Source organism: Nannospalax galili, unplaced genomic scaffold (assembly GCF_000622305.1).
Source record: "Nannospalax galili isolate Female #2095 unplaced genomic scaffold, S.galili_v1.0 scaffold17, whole genome shotgun sequence".
Lineage (NCBI taxonomy): Eukaryota > Metazoa > Chordata > Mammalia > Rodentia > Spalacidae > Nannospalax > Nannospalax galili.
Genome location: NW_008342276.1, coordinates 5,694,061 through 5,712,140, shown reverse-complemented (window position 1 = coordinate 5,712,140; position 18,080 = coordinate 5,694,061). Strand labels below are relative to the sequence as shown.

Below are 18,080 nucleotides of genomic sequence, written 5' to 3'. Positions count from 1 at the left end.
TAAGAATGATATGGGACAACCATGTACATACCAATTGCCTACATCCACTTTTCTCCTGTGCTGTCCAACTCCAAATTAAAAGCACAGAGATGCTTTGAAGATATGGGACCATGTATGTGCCTGTGGCAGTGGCTCGGGGTACCATGACAGGATTTACATGTCTGGCTACTTGTTTTCTTTTGGTTGGAAAAGACTTACAGGACACAGGCATTCATGTTCTTCCTCATGTTCCCCAGTGCCTGACTCTTGGCATTTGTTGCCAGTATGAAAAAAAAGTTACAGCAAATGATAAAAAGCTATCAATGGAAGAGCTAAAACAACAACAGCATGTGATTTGTAGTATTTGGACAGAGCTTTACTCCAGCATTCAAGAATTATGTAGAGTGCCTATTATGTACCAAAGCCAAAAACCAAAAGTGAGCCCTGCCTTCTAGAGTACCTACTATGTGAACATGTACGGATGGAAAATGAGGACAGTTCAAAGTGGCTCCAGTGAGAAGAACCCTGTGCTTATTCTACCTGCTCCTGTATGGTCTACCTTACATATTCACATATGTGTGCATGTTGATGGAAGATGATCAGTAAAGCTATACACAAAGTGTTCACTGGGGATGTAGACCTAGAAGGTACCAAGAGAATGCAGAGGAAGATGAGCCTGTCCCTCTCAATTGATATACTACTCTATCAAGTAGTACTTATTATAGAAAGCATGAATTTCTTTTATAATGAAATTATAAGCTACCTCTATGACAGAAAATAATAAAAAGATTAAGAGAGAATTCATTTAACAACACTCAGCATGCATTCCTATGGATTCAAATATTACCTCATTTTTTGTTTGACTTTTTCAAAAGTTTCCAAATTCTGAAGAACATGCCTTTCTGGCCATTCCAGAGGATTGGTTTCCATTAGACTTGAAGAATCAATCTCTACTGCACTAGCATCTAAAGAGAACAAAACACATATTTGCACTGAAAAACATAAACATACTGAATGTTCTATATAAGAAGTATGTGCTTGTGTGTATGTGAGATATATACGTATCTCACATTGGGCATGGTGAAGTACACCTACAATCTTAGCATTTGGGAGGCTAAGGCAGGAAGCACAAGTTTAAGACTAGCTTGGGCTAAATAGTGAGTCCAAGGCCAACCTGAAACATAGTGAGATTGTCCCAAAAAACAAAATAAAAGGTAACAGATACACACACAAACAGTTTGTGTGTGTGTGTGTGTGTGTGTGTGTGTATCTGTCCATCTGTGTGTAGGCTCAGTACTTAACTTAGGCATTTATTAAAAACCTCTCTAATGGGATGGGGGAGAAGCATATGCACTGGTAGAGGACCGAGGTTTGGTTCCCAGCACCTACTCTGGCGGCTCACAACCACCTGTAACTCCAGTTCTAGGAGATCTGATTTCTTCTAGCCTCTGTACACGGGCTACATACATATACTTAAGCACAAATGCAAACACATAAAATAAGTATTTTAAAAGACCCATCTAATGACTTAGCTGTGTAAAATGTTATAGAGAAATGAAAACAAAATACCTTCTTTAAATAAACTCTATAGAGAACATACAGGAAATGCTATGTGACTTTCATGCTAAAAATAGTCTAAACAGAACCAAAAGTTCTATATCTTTTAAAAGGAAATTACCTCATTCTCAAAACCACAATAACTAATAAATGCTTATATTCTGGAGGTTACTTTTGAGATAATTCTTCTCATCGTCACATGAGATGCTTTCATATACTCATCCTCAAATCATTAATACCTAGTCCCAGTCTGCTCTAGTAGAATAGCATAGGTTAGCACTACCTTGCTAGTTAAAAAGCCACAGTGAATTACATTGAGCGCGTGCCTAATGTTGGAACTCTCCACAAACCTAAAGGGACAGCTTGCATTTGCAGTACACAGTACTAGTTTGACACGGGCAAATTACTAATTGTAATTCTGAATTTCAAACATACTTTGTTTTAAGATTTTAAACTATTATACACTGTTTTAATAAATAACTGAAAATTGCTAGATGTTAGCTGTTTATCACTGCTGATAGAAATAAGCACTGTATATTTTAGAAGAGTCTTATACTTAGTAAAGGAGTTTTTGTTGTTGTTTTTTTAATTGAAAAACAAAGAAAATGGAAGCAGCTGCTTATTATTTTCTGTCAGTAAACTATTTAACCTTGAATCTTTCAAAATGCCCATCAATACCTATATTAGGATGTCTCACCAAGCATCATCCAAACACACTGCTTCCTGTTTCTTAATAACAGTGGTGAAATCCTATCTTACAGGGTAATGAGCTTTATAGTGAAGTAAAGGAGACATGGCTTTGTATTAAAAACATGAAGAAAATAACCAATACCAATTTTGTACAGTTGCTCACTGAGTTCATAAGAAGACAAAAGCCATCTTTAAAAAGTAACCATGAAATTGTCTTCATAGTACAATTATTAACTGAGTACACAGCCTACATAAATATGCATGGCGTAGTCTAATATATTTAAGAACGATGAATGAACATTCATAAATGCCAGGTCTTTGGGGGAATAACTAAATATAATTCTTGCAGCAAAATAAAATCCGGTGTTTTATTTCTGTGCTTCTCAGAGTACTATACCATGTCCAAAAACAAATCAAAATGCTTCCTGAGAAATCAAGAAAATTAATTTTTAACCTTATTTTACGAGACAAAGAAACAGAACCAATATAAAAGGGAAACAGGGAAAACTAACCTACAAATCACAAACCTCGGCAAACAAAAAGGTAGTAATATCACTATGTGTGGCTGCTGAAGGCCAGCCATTAGAATCTGTCACCCATAAGTAAGAGTAAATCACAATGAGGTGACATTATTGTTGATATGATCTATTTCATAAAGTAATCATAAACATTTTCCAGAACTCATTTTTAAATGTTTGAAATAATAGTTAAGAACTTACAAAATTACCTAACAAACTCATTTACATAATGCTGTTAGTGCCCAGTGGCACCAAGTAAAAAAGATATTTGGCTGTGAAAAGTTTAATAATTCTGTGACAGCAAATAAATAAAATAGTTGTATTAAGGCATCTTCTACAGTGACTTGTCACTTTGTTATGCTTGTTAGAGCATCCACAGAAATCTAAGCAGAAGAGACAACTTTTCAGTTGTTAATGACTACTAATGTGCATGGTCACAAGCAATGTGTCAGGATATGAAACTGACTGTCCCCATGATTTTTACATGTACTTAAATTTACAGGTGGATAATTTACTCAGATCAAAGCTACAGGAATGTTAACAGTCACAGCTGTACTTGTAGGCCTCGTGCTCAACCTCATGCTCAAATGTGCAGCTTGTCAAATCTGAGTTCAGGCTCTAAAATCTTTAGTTTCTTCCAGGCCCTGCAGCTACTGGAGACAGCAAACACGGGTGCTCTGTACACTCAGAGAACACGGTTTAGAGAGAAGACAAGCACAGATAGATAATACACAATTTTAAAAAGATGCCCAGTGATTTGAAGAATAACTGTAGAGAACCAGCAGGACAGGAAACAATCTAAACTGACCAAGGTCTGGAAGAGCCACTTTGAGAAAATGACATGTAGTGAAGTGAAGAGGGTCTCTGAGATAGTCAGGTAAAAGCCGAGGAAAGGACTCTAGGCCAAGGACATGGCATATGCAAAGCCATGTAGGAAAAGTATGGGACGTGGCCCAGGAGAAGCAGCTTGATTTTCCTAACAAGGAAATGAAGACGTGGTGTGGAAGCAGAATGAACACAAGGCCAGGGGTCAGCTAAGGTTTTCATATGTCTGAGCAAATGGAAGTTGTCAATAACTTGATTGCCCAGGTAACACTGAGACACGTCTATCACTCATTCACCTCCCACACAAACCGTCTGGTAAGCTAAACCCCTCGCCTGATCTGTTTCCCTTTTCTTGCCCCTATGACTAGTATGTTGGTTGCTTCTTCCTTGCAAAATCCTGTCTTCTCTCCGTCTACATCTTAAACATCACTCAAAACCTCCAAGACCCTGGGTTCCTAGGAAGGCTCCTGTAACTACTCTACCCTAGCTAAAGGCCTGCCGTCTAACTGTCCATTAGTTTATGTAACTAAAAAAAATAGCACTTACTTCATAACATTCTGAACAAACAGCTAATTTAATCCTCACAACAATCTATGTCACCCTTAATTTACTGGTAGAGAAAATGAAGGTGGATGAGGTCAGAAAATGTGCCCACACTTCTACATCAGGTAAAGTGCATAGCCAGTGTTTAGCCTTTCTGATCTTGTTCCCAAGCCCACGCTGTAACCAGGGAGACAGGTTTTCTCATTTACCGAGCAAGCCCCCATTTACAAGTGACAGAACAGCATCTCCAACACTCTTGCTATTACTCTGAACTGCCATCTGACCTTCGTACCGATGGGGAACAGTGAAACGGATAATAGGAACGGCAGTGACATAGTTGCAGTGCTCGATGCTTTCTAAGTGCTTACACGTATTAAATCAGTTAATATACCTCACAAAACCTTGGACAGCAGGTCATATTATTATGTCCATTTCAAACAGAAGGAAACTCAACTCAGGAGCTCATACGTAATTTGTTGGAAGACATTGTGATAGCTAGTCTTCAGGGTCAACTTGACTGGATTTGAAATCGCATCTGAGACAATCCTTTGGGTATGCCTGAGAGTTTAACTTGGGAGGGAAGATCTATGTACAATGTGGGGGCCACCACCTGACAGGCTAGCCTGAATAGAAAGGACAAGGAAAGGCAGGAAAGGAGCCACGTTCATCTTTCCGCTTCCTGACTGTGGACACAATATGGCCAGTTGCCTTCTGCTCTGGCCATGTATCTTCCCTACCATGACACGGTTCCCTAAGCCATCAGCTGAAAAGCAGCCCTTCCTTTAAGTTGCCTTTGTCACAGTGATGTGAAAAGTAACTAAGAGACATTCGGCTAACGACACTGAGACAACCTGACAAGGAGTCTGTACTCTGAAGCAGGGTACCGCGAGCTGTGTCACAAACAACATACTCTGGCTGAAAGGCAAGACCATGGTGTTCATCTCTTTGTGAATATTCATAGCAACAAACACAGAAAAGGCAGTCAAATAAGCACCACTGGTAATTTGATTTCACTCTGGGGTCATTTTTTCATTAACCTATGCAATAAAAATGGTTTCCACAGTATAAAAAAATTGTCCTCTGTGTTTTAAAATTGTGTTGACAATCCTCAAAGGCTTTCTTGCGAGATACTGAAAAGTTTTCCTCTATTGAAATTCACTATAACAGCAGAACCCAGAAAAGAGGAAAAGTTCAATCAAGTATAGAAATGATTCTGTGTTCTTGTGAGGTTTGGTGGCTTCTCTGACCCCAGCCAGCGGCCACAGCGGCCACTAGGAAGCAGCTCGCGTATTCTATGCACTTCGGCCTCTGTCCACCCACAGCGCAGACGTTACTGTCTGACACCCACCCACTCCAGCAGCTTAAGGACGGCTAATTAGACCTCACAGTGTTCTTCCTCTGCTTAAAAGTGCTTAAACTGAAAATGCTTGAGCAACAGTGCTATTAAAAAGTTTGCAATATTTAAATAAGTTTAGTTCAGGTATACATATGTATATAAACAAACACTGCTATTCCAATTTATAAAATACATTTTGATTTGGCCAACAGATCTTACACAATTTGATAATAAAGACACTACACACACAAACAAACTTTAAGGCAATAAGAAACTTACCGTTTAACATACGGGAGGTTTTAATTTTGTCTGTCTGTGTTAAAACTGATGTAGGGATAAGAGCATCAAAGTGGTCTAAAAAGCGCTCCCTTGTGAGTGTCAACAGACTTTTCAGTTCATCAGCAGAAAGTGCTTCAGGCTGTTTGGCCAACTTTCTCCTTTCTGCAGGACAAATCAATACAATTAACTATATGACATTTTCAACCCTCTCAAGAGACTACATCTAATACTTTTCTGTAAAACCTTTTTTTCCAAAGTAAAACAAGTGAACTTCCCCTGGAAATCTACATGCCCATGCAAGCACACTTTCATTTTGATCTTATTTATAACTAACAGCAAAACTTTCAATTATGTGAGATGAAGAGAAAGAGAGAAACTGTTAACACTAAAAGTTGATCAACAGTAAAGGCAAGCTTACAAGTCTTCAGAAATGCATTACAAACCATTCAAACTGGTCTTATGTTAATATTTTATGAAATTAACACCTAAAAAACTTTCTATTAAACATGGCAGTTTAGACATTCCTGTCTATTTGTCCTTCTCTAATCCTAAAATCACAGCCAAGGAATAACAGACCAATAACAGGAAAATAAAATGACACACAGTGGCCCCTCTGAACAAACTGTGGAAGACAGAAATGAGAGGTGACCGAGTCAGCAGAACAGAGCAGGGATCACCTTAGGTGTCTGCAGAGAATACCACCAGGAGTAGGAGCAGAGGAGTTGGCCCAAAACCAGACTGGACAGAACAGGGTAGAGAGAGTGGAGTCAGAACGCAAGGCTTGCTCACATAACCCTCATCCTCTAGCCCTGAGACAGACACCTCTACCTCTAGTCTGGTTTGTTTTGTTTTAATAGTTCCAGACTACGGAACATCAGGCATGCTGAAAGGTTATGCTGAAGATGCGATGAAATATAAGGAATTAAATAAAAGTCCACATAGTACTAAAAGTCAGACCCCAAGTCCTGCCACCAAAAAGCCAACAGCCACAATCTGCACTGGAAGGATTAGACTATGAGAGACATGGTCAACCTTCTGACATTGTGACACAACGATGTCATCTACAGAGTTTGTGATTTTTCGTTGGGCCCACATCATAGCTATCCTTGGCTGCATGCATGCAGCCTGTGGACCACAAGATTCCTGCTTTGAAAAACTGAACGCCCACGGAGAAAAGTGCCTGAGATGCTGATAATGGGGTACAAGTAGGGGAAGGTTCATAATCAGAATACTGAATTTTCACCCTACCACTCTCCAGTGACTTTTACCAGATATTATATTAGAGGCTGGCAATATAACTTGAAATTTAAAACAGGATGGATAGAAAAGAATCAGCAGACTTAGAAGTGTTGAGGGGAGGGAGGCTGTTCAGTTCTTATGCCTATAATCATCCATGTAAGGACTTCAACCCAGGAAGGTGTCCAGATCCCTCTTCCAGTCACTCACTGACCTGGGCATGAACCAGGCAGGCTTTGAGCAATCCTTTCTCTCTGACAGAAACCAGAGCTGGCTGGTCTTCAGGGTATACATTCTGCAGTATGGCAAGGAATCTTCCCCTATAGGGTTGATCTGTATTCATCCAGTTTGGACAGCTATTCAGTAGCTAAACTGAAGTCTGCATATGTGTATGAGAAAGCCAGCCAGGCCATAATCTAAAACATCACACCATCTTCACCAATAATTTATCTTCATCTGTGTGTATGTGACTGTGTGTGTGTGTGTGTGTGTGTGTGTGTGTGTGTGTGTATGTATGTATCTCCAGGTTAAAAAAGAGAGACGAAACAAAAGAAAGGCTTAGCAGAAACAAAAACTTTACATACAGAACAAAAGAAACAGAATCCGGGCATGGTGGTACACGCTTTTAATGCCAGCACTTTGGAGATAGAGGCAGATGGATCTCTGTAAGCTGTAGGCCAGCCTGGTCTACATAGTGAGTTCCAGACCAGTAGGGGCTACAAGTTGAACCTGTCTCAAAAAAAAAAAAAGCTGTTAGAATTAATATTACTCTAGAAATCAGAGAAGATACTGGGATATGTGCAGGAAGCTTTGATGAAGGAAGAATTATTGAACAGAAAAGGACTTCCCATCAGGTGTGGTGGTATCTATCTAATCCTAGGAATAGCAAAGCAAGAGGGTCAAGAAGCTCAAGGTCATCCTCAGTTCCATATTTAGTAAAAGGCTGGGCTATATGAGGCTTGTCTTAAACATCAACCAGTAAATAAAGACTCCTAATTACGCACATAAGAGCTAAATTTTTAAAAACTCTATAAAAGGCTGTAAAATAAAATGGAAGCTTGCTACAGAAACTAGAGGACAGTGTGTGCAAATGTGTGTGATGCACCTAATGGTGATGCCTAAATAAAGGACAGCCTGACTCTCAGCATCCATTTTAGCCACGAGTAGACCTGACCTGCTCTGAGAACCTGTTCCTTCAGAGTTCTCTCAGAATTGTGTTCTGGAACCAAGTCGTCACTTTTTCTTATTGAAACAGCATTATCGAGTATGAAATGGGGAAGGAAAAGTGGACCCTCACCAGAAGAATTTTGCCCTTTCTGACTCCTACTGACCTAGAACAGCACGCACACAAGCAAAACAGATAAACTCCACCTATTACTTGCAACACAAATAGGATATCTCATTGCTTCCAAGAAATGCCTGCTGCTTGCAGCACTTTATATGCCACATACACACACACACACACGTGCACGTTCACACACACATTCACATACACACCCACCCACCCCTACACACACCCATCCACACCCACACACACTTATACATTGTTCTGGGTCAAGGGCAAGGAAGGGTCATGAGGGAGTAAAGCTATTTGTTTAGGTTACAAGAGAAGCCCAAGGTCTAGTAAGCTTATTTTACATTATAGGCAAGCTGAGATTGTGTTAAATGATCCTAAAATATAAGATTAACTTTTTGGTTGCAAACTTAGACAACAGACCTTTGTCCAGAACATGTGCATATTGTAAAAGCCATTTCCATAAGTATGGAAACAGAAAAGAAAATGAAGTACTCTATCCTAGAATGTCAATATATAGCTTACAAAAGTATTAGTAAGAAAAAGAGAAATGGTAATGAAATTAGTTAAGATCTAAGTCAAGAAGAAACTTATGGCTTAAGAAGTAAGTTTTCAGAGGAAAAAAAAAAGAATATAAGTTTTCTAAAACTTTTTTTAAAGTGACCTATCAAGTATACAGCTCAGGACGTCAGATGGAGGGTACAGTGTGAAATATACACACTATAATTCAGAGTAAGGCCTCCAGAGATAATGCTTTCAGGGAGTGGGTCAAAACAAACAAAACAAGATTACTGTACAGGACAGGAATAGGGTCAGATTTCTAAAGCGAACACAACAAGCAGATGCAATACATCATCGGGTATTCCATTTAACTATCTAATATAGTTAAAATGTTAACCAAAATTCTTGACTTCACTGTACAGGGCCACTTGTAAGAGAAAGCAAAAGTGAACATGGCTTAGGAAAACAACAAACAAAAAGCGTATTCACGGTATTAAAAACAAGAAGAAGTGCCCAAGCTGGCTAGAAGGCTGAGGACAGCTGCTACAGAGACAGAGGAAGAGGAGAAAACTGCTGCTGTCGTCCGAAGCTTTCTAATACCATTAGAACTTTCAGACTACATCTATGCATTACTTCTATTTTTTAAAAAAGCATTTCATTTAAAAAACATGTCTAGACTAATAACATTTCCTTCTACCAAAAAAATGGTTAACCTGTGAACTCACAGGAATTCAATTCAATGGACATTTATTGAGAACTTACTGCCTGCAAAGCACTATCCTGTGCCCTCAGACTCGGAGGATTCAAGCACATTACATTACACTGTGTGAGGTCAGTACATTAATAATGTGGGGCAGTTGGTGAGAAGGTAGCAACCAGTCCCAAGGTTCTACTTTAGAACATCAGCTTTATGGTATCTGCCTTTTCAACACCCTAGCTCACCGATGTAGGTACTCTCAGAGTCCTTCCAAGTAAGACCCAAGGTAAGTAACACATGGTTTCTGTAGCCAAAAATATTAGTAATGGTAAAATCAGAGTTGTAATATTCTGTTTCTACATCTTCTTAGTGAGTAAAAATGAAGCATCATTGTTTCTTTTCCTTTCTGTACAATCTGCTAGAAGTCATTCTAAAGCAAAGTTATTAATGGTTTATTTTCGTGTGAAAACAATGTGTTTCAGGAGAAAGCCCTGGATCTCATTAATGCTAGACATACAAGCAGGTCACAGAGCTGACCTCTACTCATTAAGACTGTCAATTAGGAGAGTAGTGTAAGAATCATCTTGACCTTAATTACCAAGAAACATATAGTAAAAGTTGGTAAAGCTTAATAGAGTTACAAGGTAGTTAAAAAATAATCTCAATACAAATAAACTTGCATATGAGAGATAAATATTCAGGAGAAAACATAAAAATCAAAATGAGTCAGCAAAAGAATGTTACAATCTTTTTTAAAAAGTTAGCAATAATGAAAATACATTAAAGAGAAATATTAGATATAGAAAAGCAATCAGCTGAACATGAATAGGTTTTTACTAAGTTCTATGAGTTTAAAAAAGATATGAGGGACACCATGGTACTGATGAAATACTTGAGTGCAACAACTTTTCCAGGATTGCTATTTATTTTGCATTGTACTGAACAGTCTCTGTTTTAAAAAATTTTGGCAATCTTAAACTTTTTCTTAAAAAATAATCACTGAGATAAGATATTGTTGAATATTTTTCAAAGTACAAAATTTATAAATTACAAAAAATAAGAAAATATAAAATATGAATTATAAAGTTGTTATATATAAATATTTTATTATTTTTATGTGTATGAGTGTATTGTCTGCATGTATGTAAGTGAACCCATGTTGTACAATGCCCATGGAGGTCAGAAGAGGATGTCGGATCCCCTGTAACTGGAGTTAGAGACAGTTGTTAGCTGCCATGTGGGTGCTGGGAATCAAACATGGGTCCTGTGCAAGAGGAGTCAGTGCTCTTAACCACTGAGTCATCTCTTCAGCCCCATGTTTTATGTATTTTTTTATATTTTACATATTACTACTCAGATTACATCACATTGGATATACTGTTCAAAATAAAGTAAAATTAATGTCAACTTATTTTAAAAAGTTAAGCCCTAACAAAATATTTGTGTTATTTTAAAACACAGTAAGTCTCAATAGTACCATAAATGAGTACAGTTTTGCAGAAACATTCCTGCTGTACGTAATTTGAAATTAGGTAGGAAATTAATGGAAGAACTGGAATGTTTATGTTTATTGATAATTTGAAGGATATGTTTTTGAACAAGGTTGGTTTTCTGCAACAAAGCTTTATATTAATGCCAAACCACTGACTTTATCATAAAAAGATCTTTCCCCAGCTCAGCATGTGCTGCTACGTTTTAATAATTGCTTCTGCTGTACGTAATTTGAAATTAGGTAGGAAATTAATGGAAGAACTGGAATGTTTATGTTTATTGATAATTTGAAGGATATGTTTTTGAACAAGGTTGGTTTTCTGCAACAAAGCTTTATATTAATGCCAAACCACTGACTTTATCATAAAAAGATCTTTCCCCAGCTCAGCATGTGCTGCTACGTTTTAATAATTGCTTCTCCTTTACTCTCTCTCTCTCTCTTCAGCAGTTAAGAGCACTGACTGCTCTTGCAGAAGAACCAGGTTTGATTCCCAGCACTCACACGGTTACTAACAACCATCTGTAACTCCACTTTCGGGGATCCGAAGCTCTCTTGACACAGGTGCATTTAACATACAAGCAGGCTCGCTGTGATGATTGATTCCAAAACCATTCATGGTTTCCACCAGAACTTTTGTGTTGGCCAGTTCCTTCCTTGAAGGAACTGTTGTTTCCGTCTGAGCAGAAAACAACAATCAAAAAAAAAAAAAAAAAAAAAAAAAAAACTACACAATTACCTTGACTTCATACAGGTGTAAAAACTTTGCAATGCTCACATAAATAATTGAGAAGAGTGTTGTAAAGTCATTTTCTACTAAATAAGCAAGCTATTGAATAATTAAATTCAAAATAGCTTAAAATGCTTTTTGAAAAAAGAATGCTAGTTTTTATTTTATATTTCTAATGTTTTCTTTATATAACTAAGGAAGGAATTCTCATAAATTTAATGAGCTTCTTAGCAATTATATGTTAATGATTTGCTTAAAGTAAGTTCATATTAAGCAACAATGGATGCTTAATATTTATAAAAATTAAGACCAACAATAAATTTAATATTTAATGATAATAGAAAAGGCCTAAACTCTTATACAAAGTATTAGTTTCCCAGTTAAGAAAATTCATAATGCTAACTTCACTGAGAATGTGAAATGTGCTTAGTTATTGTTATTTATTAGTTATGGGTATAATTGAAGGATCAGTGTTCAAGATACCATATTAATTTCTCTAGATTTTCATTTTCTTCTATTTCCAGTCTATACATTACTGCTACCAAAAATACATGAACATTATATACATTAAGTAGACTAAGAAAACTTCTATCTTTTTGAAGATACAGTTCAAAATAAAGAAATTGAAATATAGAATTTTCATGACAAAATATGTTTTTAAAATATTGAGTGACATAGATAATTCGGAATATTCTGAATCAGATGAAAGTAACGTTACAGACCTCTTTTATGATAGCTACTTCTATCATACCCAGCCCTGCACAGAGCCACCTAAAAGACCATGTTAAGAACAAGTATGTGAACACAGATGGCCGCTGCTGAACAAACCAATATACTTACAGGAGAATGAAATGCATAATTTATAACTTACTCAAGCATTCTTTCAAGGCCAAAACTTGAACATTAGCTAACTGTTTCTCTCTCTGTAAAACCTGCTCCTCAGAAAAACTTGGAAGTGATAAGAAGTCAAACGGGAAACCTGAAAAATGAAGAAGAGTCAACATTAATGATGTTCTCCGCTAACAATTAAAATTCAGGTCCTAGGAAATGTGTTAAGACATGATGGAAAAAAAGGGCCAATCACTCACAACTATTGATTTTACATATTTCAAAGTAACAATTAAGCAGGGTTGAAAACAAGCATACTAAATTGTTGTGCATTTTAAACTTTGATCTTATTCATCATTCTTTTGGGTAATATGAGCACCAGAGTAGAACTCTCTATATATCTTTTCTTCTAGCTATTCAGAAAACAGGGATGGAATATACAGTCCCTTGTTTTTAAGCAGAGGTTCCTTTACAGCGCCCAACAAGGAATCATCCCTGCTCCATTCCCCTTGTTCAGTTCCTTACACAATAAACCCAGGCTTAAGCTATGCAGATGGTCCCAGGATCGACTTGCTCATACGGTCTCATCTCCTTTTCTTGCTGTCTAGTTCTCAGATGACTAGAATGGACTGGGAATGCACAATCATGAGATACTAAGTGGCCAGGAAAGCCTGAGTTTTGTTCCTTTCTTTTCTTCAATGGAATGTTGTTTAAGCTTTATCTAGGGAGTCAGGTAGCCCTGGCATATGTAACCCAGGGAAGGCTGTCATTTGGTGTTCCTCCACTGTGTTGCCAAGTTGGACACAGGCACTCAAGACTCCTACCTGCTCACACAGCTTACTTAAGTCTTAGAGACTGGCTCCCTTTAGATCCTGGGCTGTTTTCTGTACCTTTTCTCCCTGTCTGTGAGTAATAAGCCTACTTGACATAGCTTGTACATAAGTTAATTCTGCTCACAGGATAAATGGGTTGCCAGCTCATGATGGACCTAAGCAGGAGCTCACAGTGCAGTGGGCAGAAGGATTTGCTCTCCTGTTCCTGGTGGGTAGCATGGTGAGGGGCTTTGCTGTTCTCCATGCTATAGGAGCTTCCCTTGGGATTGGGTATTAGTGAAATCACTTCATACAATAAACAATAAGGTCTGGTACAAGTGACACTGAATTCTATGCTAGGTCACAGGAAGGCTTGCAGCCTCTCAGAACAAAGAGTCTGAGAAGTCAGCAACCAACTAAGAATTTGCACTGTCACGACACCTAATTGTTATAGAAAATCCAGGTAGGCACTGGAGAAAGCCAACTTAAAACCAGATTCACCTATTCCAGCGATCTCAGCCCAGACACGCTACATGGGGTAAAGAAGCCATCCTGGACATCCAAATGACAAGTGCCCCAGCCACACGTGTCTATAGTCATATGAGAGAATTTAAAAAAATACAGCTGAACCCACTAAACAGATAATGCATGAGAGATAATAATGCTGGCTTTTTTGCTAACTTTGAAGTAGATTGTCAGGCAGCAATAGACAACCAAATATAGACCTTAGAAAGACAGGGAATGAGGCAAAAGAACCTTGAGAGAACATAAATGGAAATAAATAATTATTTTGAAAGTGTTTAAAGCAGATATACTAACAAGATGATATCTGGACTTGAAAGTTCATAGCTACTAATCTTTATGTTATATAATACAAAGGAACTAGTTCTCTTCACTTTAAATTATAAAAAATATTATGCTTAAAATAGAAGGGGAAACTAGGGGGCTAGAGAGATGGCTCAGCAGTTAAGAGCACTGGATGCTCTTGCAGAGGACCTGGGTTTGATTCCCAGCACTCACATGGAGGCTAACAACCATCTATAACTCTAGTTCCAGGGGAATTATTTGGTGGCTTCTTCTGACCTCCATGGGCATTGCATGACATGGGTCCACTTACATACATGCAGGCAATATACTCATGCACATTAAAATTAAAAATAATAATAATAATAAATATTAAAAACTAATGACAGAAATGGAGGTTAGGGAGAATAAGGCCATTATTATTCCTTCCACTTAAAACCAAGCAAATCAATCACAGGCAAACAAATGTAGAAGCCAGGCTTTTTCTAGCTAATACTTACTCAATTTGGCTTCTTCTGTCTTTGTTTTCATCTTTCCATAAATGAAACTGAGTGCAAACGAGCCATTGATCTGGTTGGCTGAATGAAGCAATGTGGCTTTGCACTTCCTGTTGCCACTGCCTTGCAACAAGAGATAATAACTGCAAGACTCTCCTTTCACACCCACATCTGGAACTGAATATGAACAATGATCCTAGTAAGAATGAGTCAGTGCTGCTCACCACATAGCAATCATTGGCTCCCTCGGATAGAGGGAACATGGCATTTCATCATAAAACAAGCTGTTAGTCAATACACTGGGGATCAGCAATTGTTCATTTAACCAAGAAAGCTGTCAAATCAGAAAATCATGAGAACAAGAAAAGACATAAGTTTTTGGTTTATGTAAACATGGTATACTGATTCTCTTTCATGACTTGCTGGAATTCCATTATATCTTTCTTATATAGCTACACCCACAATTCCCAGCTTTCATTTCTTTGTATGTTTCTGTGTGTGTGTGTGTGTGTGTGTGTGTGTGTGTGTGTGGTGTATAGGCTTATGTGGGTATGTGCATGTGTGTGTGCACATGCATGTGTGTGCTCATGTGTATAAACGTCAAGGTCCATATCAGGTGTGTCTTCCTCAATCGCTCTCCACCTTATTTTTTTTTAATTTTTTAAAAATTTAATAACCACATGATTAGAAGCATTTCATTACAGCTTTACCATATTCAGTAACACATTCCAGAGCAAGGATACATCTCTTTCAAAGGTGGCTGTAAATTTTTAGGTTCACAGTTGAATTAATACAGTCATACAATATTGAACTCAGTATAAACCCAGTAAGACATAAAATTGAATGAGTTTTTACCCTTTAAAGAAGGTCTCCATTTAAGATATGGTGTTTCCTACATTTTTAATGCTACTAACACTTGCATGTTTTCACGTGTCTTTAATCTCTATGTATCTGATGATTACTAGTCACAGTTGGTTACACTCGGATCCTTAGAACCTGAGTATGGATATAAAGTCATCAGGTAGATTTCACTAGTAATGTTTATCACCTCTACTACTTAACATGAAGTAATTTTTCTTTTTTTTAATCTCCACCTTATTTTTTTGAGACAGTCTCTCATTGAACCTGGAGCTCACCAACTCAGGCTGGCTAGCCAGGAAGTTCCAAGGATCTGCCTGTCTCTGCCTCCCTTCCATTTCTTTAAAGTGTAATAAACTGACTCCTATAAGCCCATACAACTTAACTGGTCAAAGAAAAGCCCAGAAACATATTCAACCCTCCACAGGTTCTGTTTCCCTGAATTCAACCAACTACAGAGAGAATATTGGGGAAAAGGCATCTGTACTTCATGCATGAACTTCTTGTCTATTTACATAGCATTTGCATTATATTACATATTAAAAGTAATCTAGAGATGCCTTAAGGTAAACAAAGGATATGTTTAGGTCATAAGCAAACATTAGACCATTGTATATTAGGGACCTGAGCAACCTCAGATTTTGATACCTAGGCGCATCCTGGAACTGCCCTACCATGGATTCTTAGAGAGAAGTGTACTGAAAAGCAGCTTCTGTTTTCAGCAGGGGGCATCCACAGTGTATTTTGGAGAGAACAGACAGCATTCATTAACCTGGCATGTCATTTATGTGAAAGTCAGCTAAGACAGTTTCCAGGATATTTTAAACAAATCAACAGAGGGTCACAGTGAAGGATGAAAGCTGTGGGGATGATGGGAGTGAAAACAGAGGCACGGTTCCTTTCATGGAAGGTGATGAACAGTGATTGAAGGTAGTGAAGATTTTCACTTTCTTCTACAGTTCTAAGTGTGAATAATAAGGTTGCTTTTTTGCTTTTTACGTAGTATAAATCTACAAGAACTAATACCTGGGTGGTAACAGGCATCCATCTCTCACCTACTCAGGAAGCTGAGAAGGAGGGGAGGGTGCAGCACAGAAGCAACAAAGTTACTCTACATAATCCCAGGAGGCTCTGCACCTATGAACTTGACTATTTCAGGAGAGGGTAACAGAGTGAATAAGATCAGAATATCTCATATACATTCTTGAAAATGTCTTAATAAAACCCACTGTTTTGTACAAAGAATAAGAAACACGGCCAAAGGCATGATTCATGTAAAACAAACGAGAGGATGAAGCTTCTGTAGGTAACAGTATGTTTATGGCATAGACTATGGTGCCTTCATGGATATATACTTATCTCTAAAGTCACCAAGTTGTACTGTTTAAATATGTGTAACTCTTTGTACACTCACTATATATCTTATTACTATACATAAGCTATTTTATTAGTAGCTTCAACAGCTCACAGAAATTCAAATTAATAAAGTAAATAAATACTCCAATTAGGTTACTGTAAGACAAATTTCAGGAAATCCAGCAGAAAGCACAGCAAGATGACAAGGAAAAGGAAAACAAGGGAGGAGCCAGGGCGAAACACCAAGAGGAGAAACACAGCAAAACAGAAAGGAGAAAAGCAGAAGACATTGGGAGTTCCCTGGAGGCCGGAGAAGGGCTGGGAATAACTGCTAACGGGCATGCAGTTTCATTTGGGGAAGAGGAAAAGATCCTAAAATTGACTATGGTGATACGTGTACAACTCTTTGATTCTACAAGAAAAAGTATATTATACTTTAAATGGTACATAATTGTATGGTATGTAAATTATAACTCAAGCTGTTTTTAAAAATATCCTTATGTTAGGAAAATGAAACTTTTTTTAGAGTAGACAATCACTAAAGGGTCTTTAGCATAGCAAATAAAATAGACAGAAGCACATACATATATATAAAATGCTAAATATTATTGAAATTTAATATCATAGCAACACTTTATTTCATAGACATGAACTGTGAGCAAAGGCCTATTTCCAAATCATATAGTGTACGGAATAATTTTTAGTCAGACTGTAACAAAGGCATTAATTCTATTCATACAAAGTTCTCTTAGAAATGAACTTAAATTAAGGTAACTAGAAATGATAAACAAGGTTTACTTCTATGCTAAGCCATGCCAAAAGACAAAGTGAGTTTAATTCGTTTCCAAGTTTAAGTTACACGTGTCTCTTCAGTCCTTTCTGTGTTTCCATTGAACTGGTCTCTTTTGGTCACTTCAAACACTGAATGAGACAACCTCACTTTCTTCATAAGGAAAATATTTACTTAAGAACTCTGCTAACTATAATGACTCTGCAGTCATTTAAAAAATGTTTTATCAGATTTTGGCAGAGGTTAATTGAAGACTTATTACATAACTTCTATGTAGGGAGTAACAAATTTACAACTGTCATAGTTATTCAATTCCCATCACTCTTCCTAAAGAAATAAGGGAAAGGGATTATAAAAGACAACTTTGACTTTCAAACGCTAAATTTACACTATTAACCAGTAAGGCAATGTTTGGCATGTTTCTTCATCAAGACATGCAAACACTTTGGTTGTATTATACA

General features: G+C 37.5%; 1 protein-coding gene across 1 annotated transcript in view; it reads right to left on the bottom strand.

The window, feature by feature from the left end:
- Mtbp (MDM2 binding protein) overlaps positions 1 to 18,080 on the bottom strand; it is a 72,291-nt gene that overhangs the window by 25,365 nt on the left and 28,846 nt on the right. Inside the window, exons 12-15 of the mRNA XM_008837984.3 lie at positions 14,619 to 14,792; positions 12,546 to 12,653; positions 5,728 to 5,889; positions 827 to 944 (exon numbers count right to left, since the gene is read on the bottom strand). Of these exons, the coding sequence (XP_008836206.1) occupies positions 827 to 944; positions 5,728 to 5,889; positions 12,546 to 12,653; positions 14,619 to 14,792 (562 nt within the window). The remainder of the gene's footprint in view (positions 1 to 826; positions 945 to 5,727; positions 5,890 to 12,545; positions 12,654 to 14,618; positions 14,793 to 18,080) is intronic.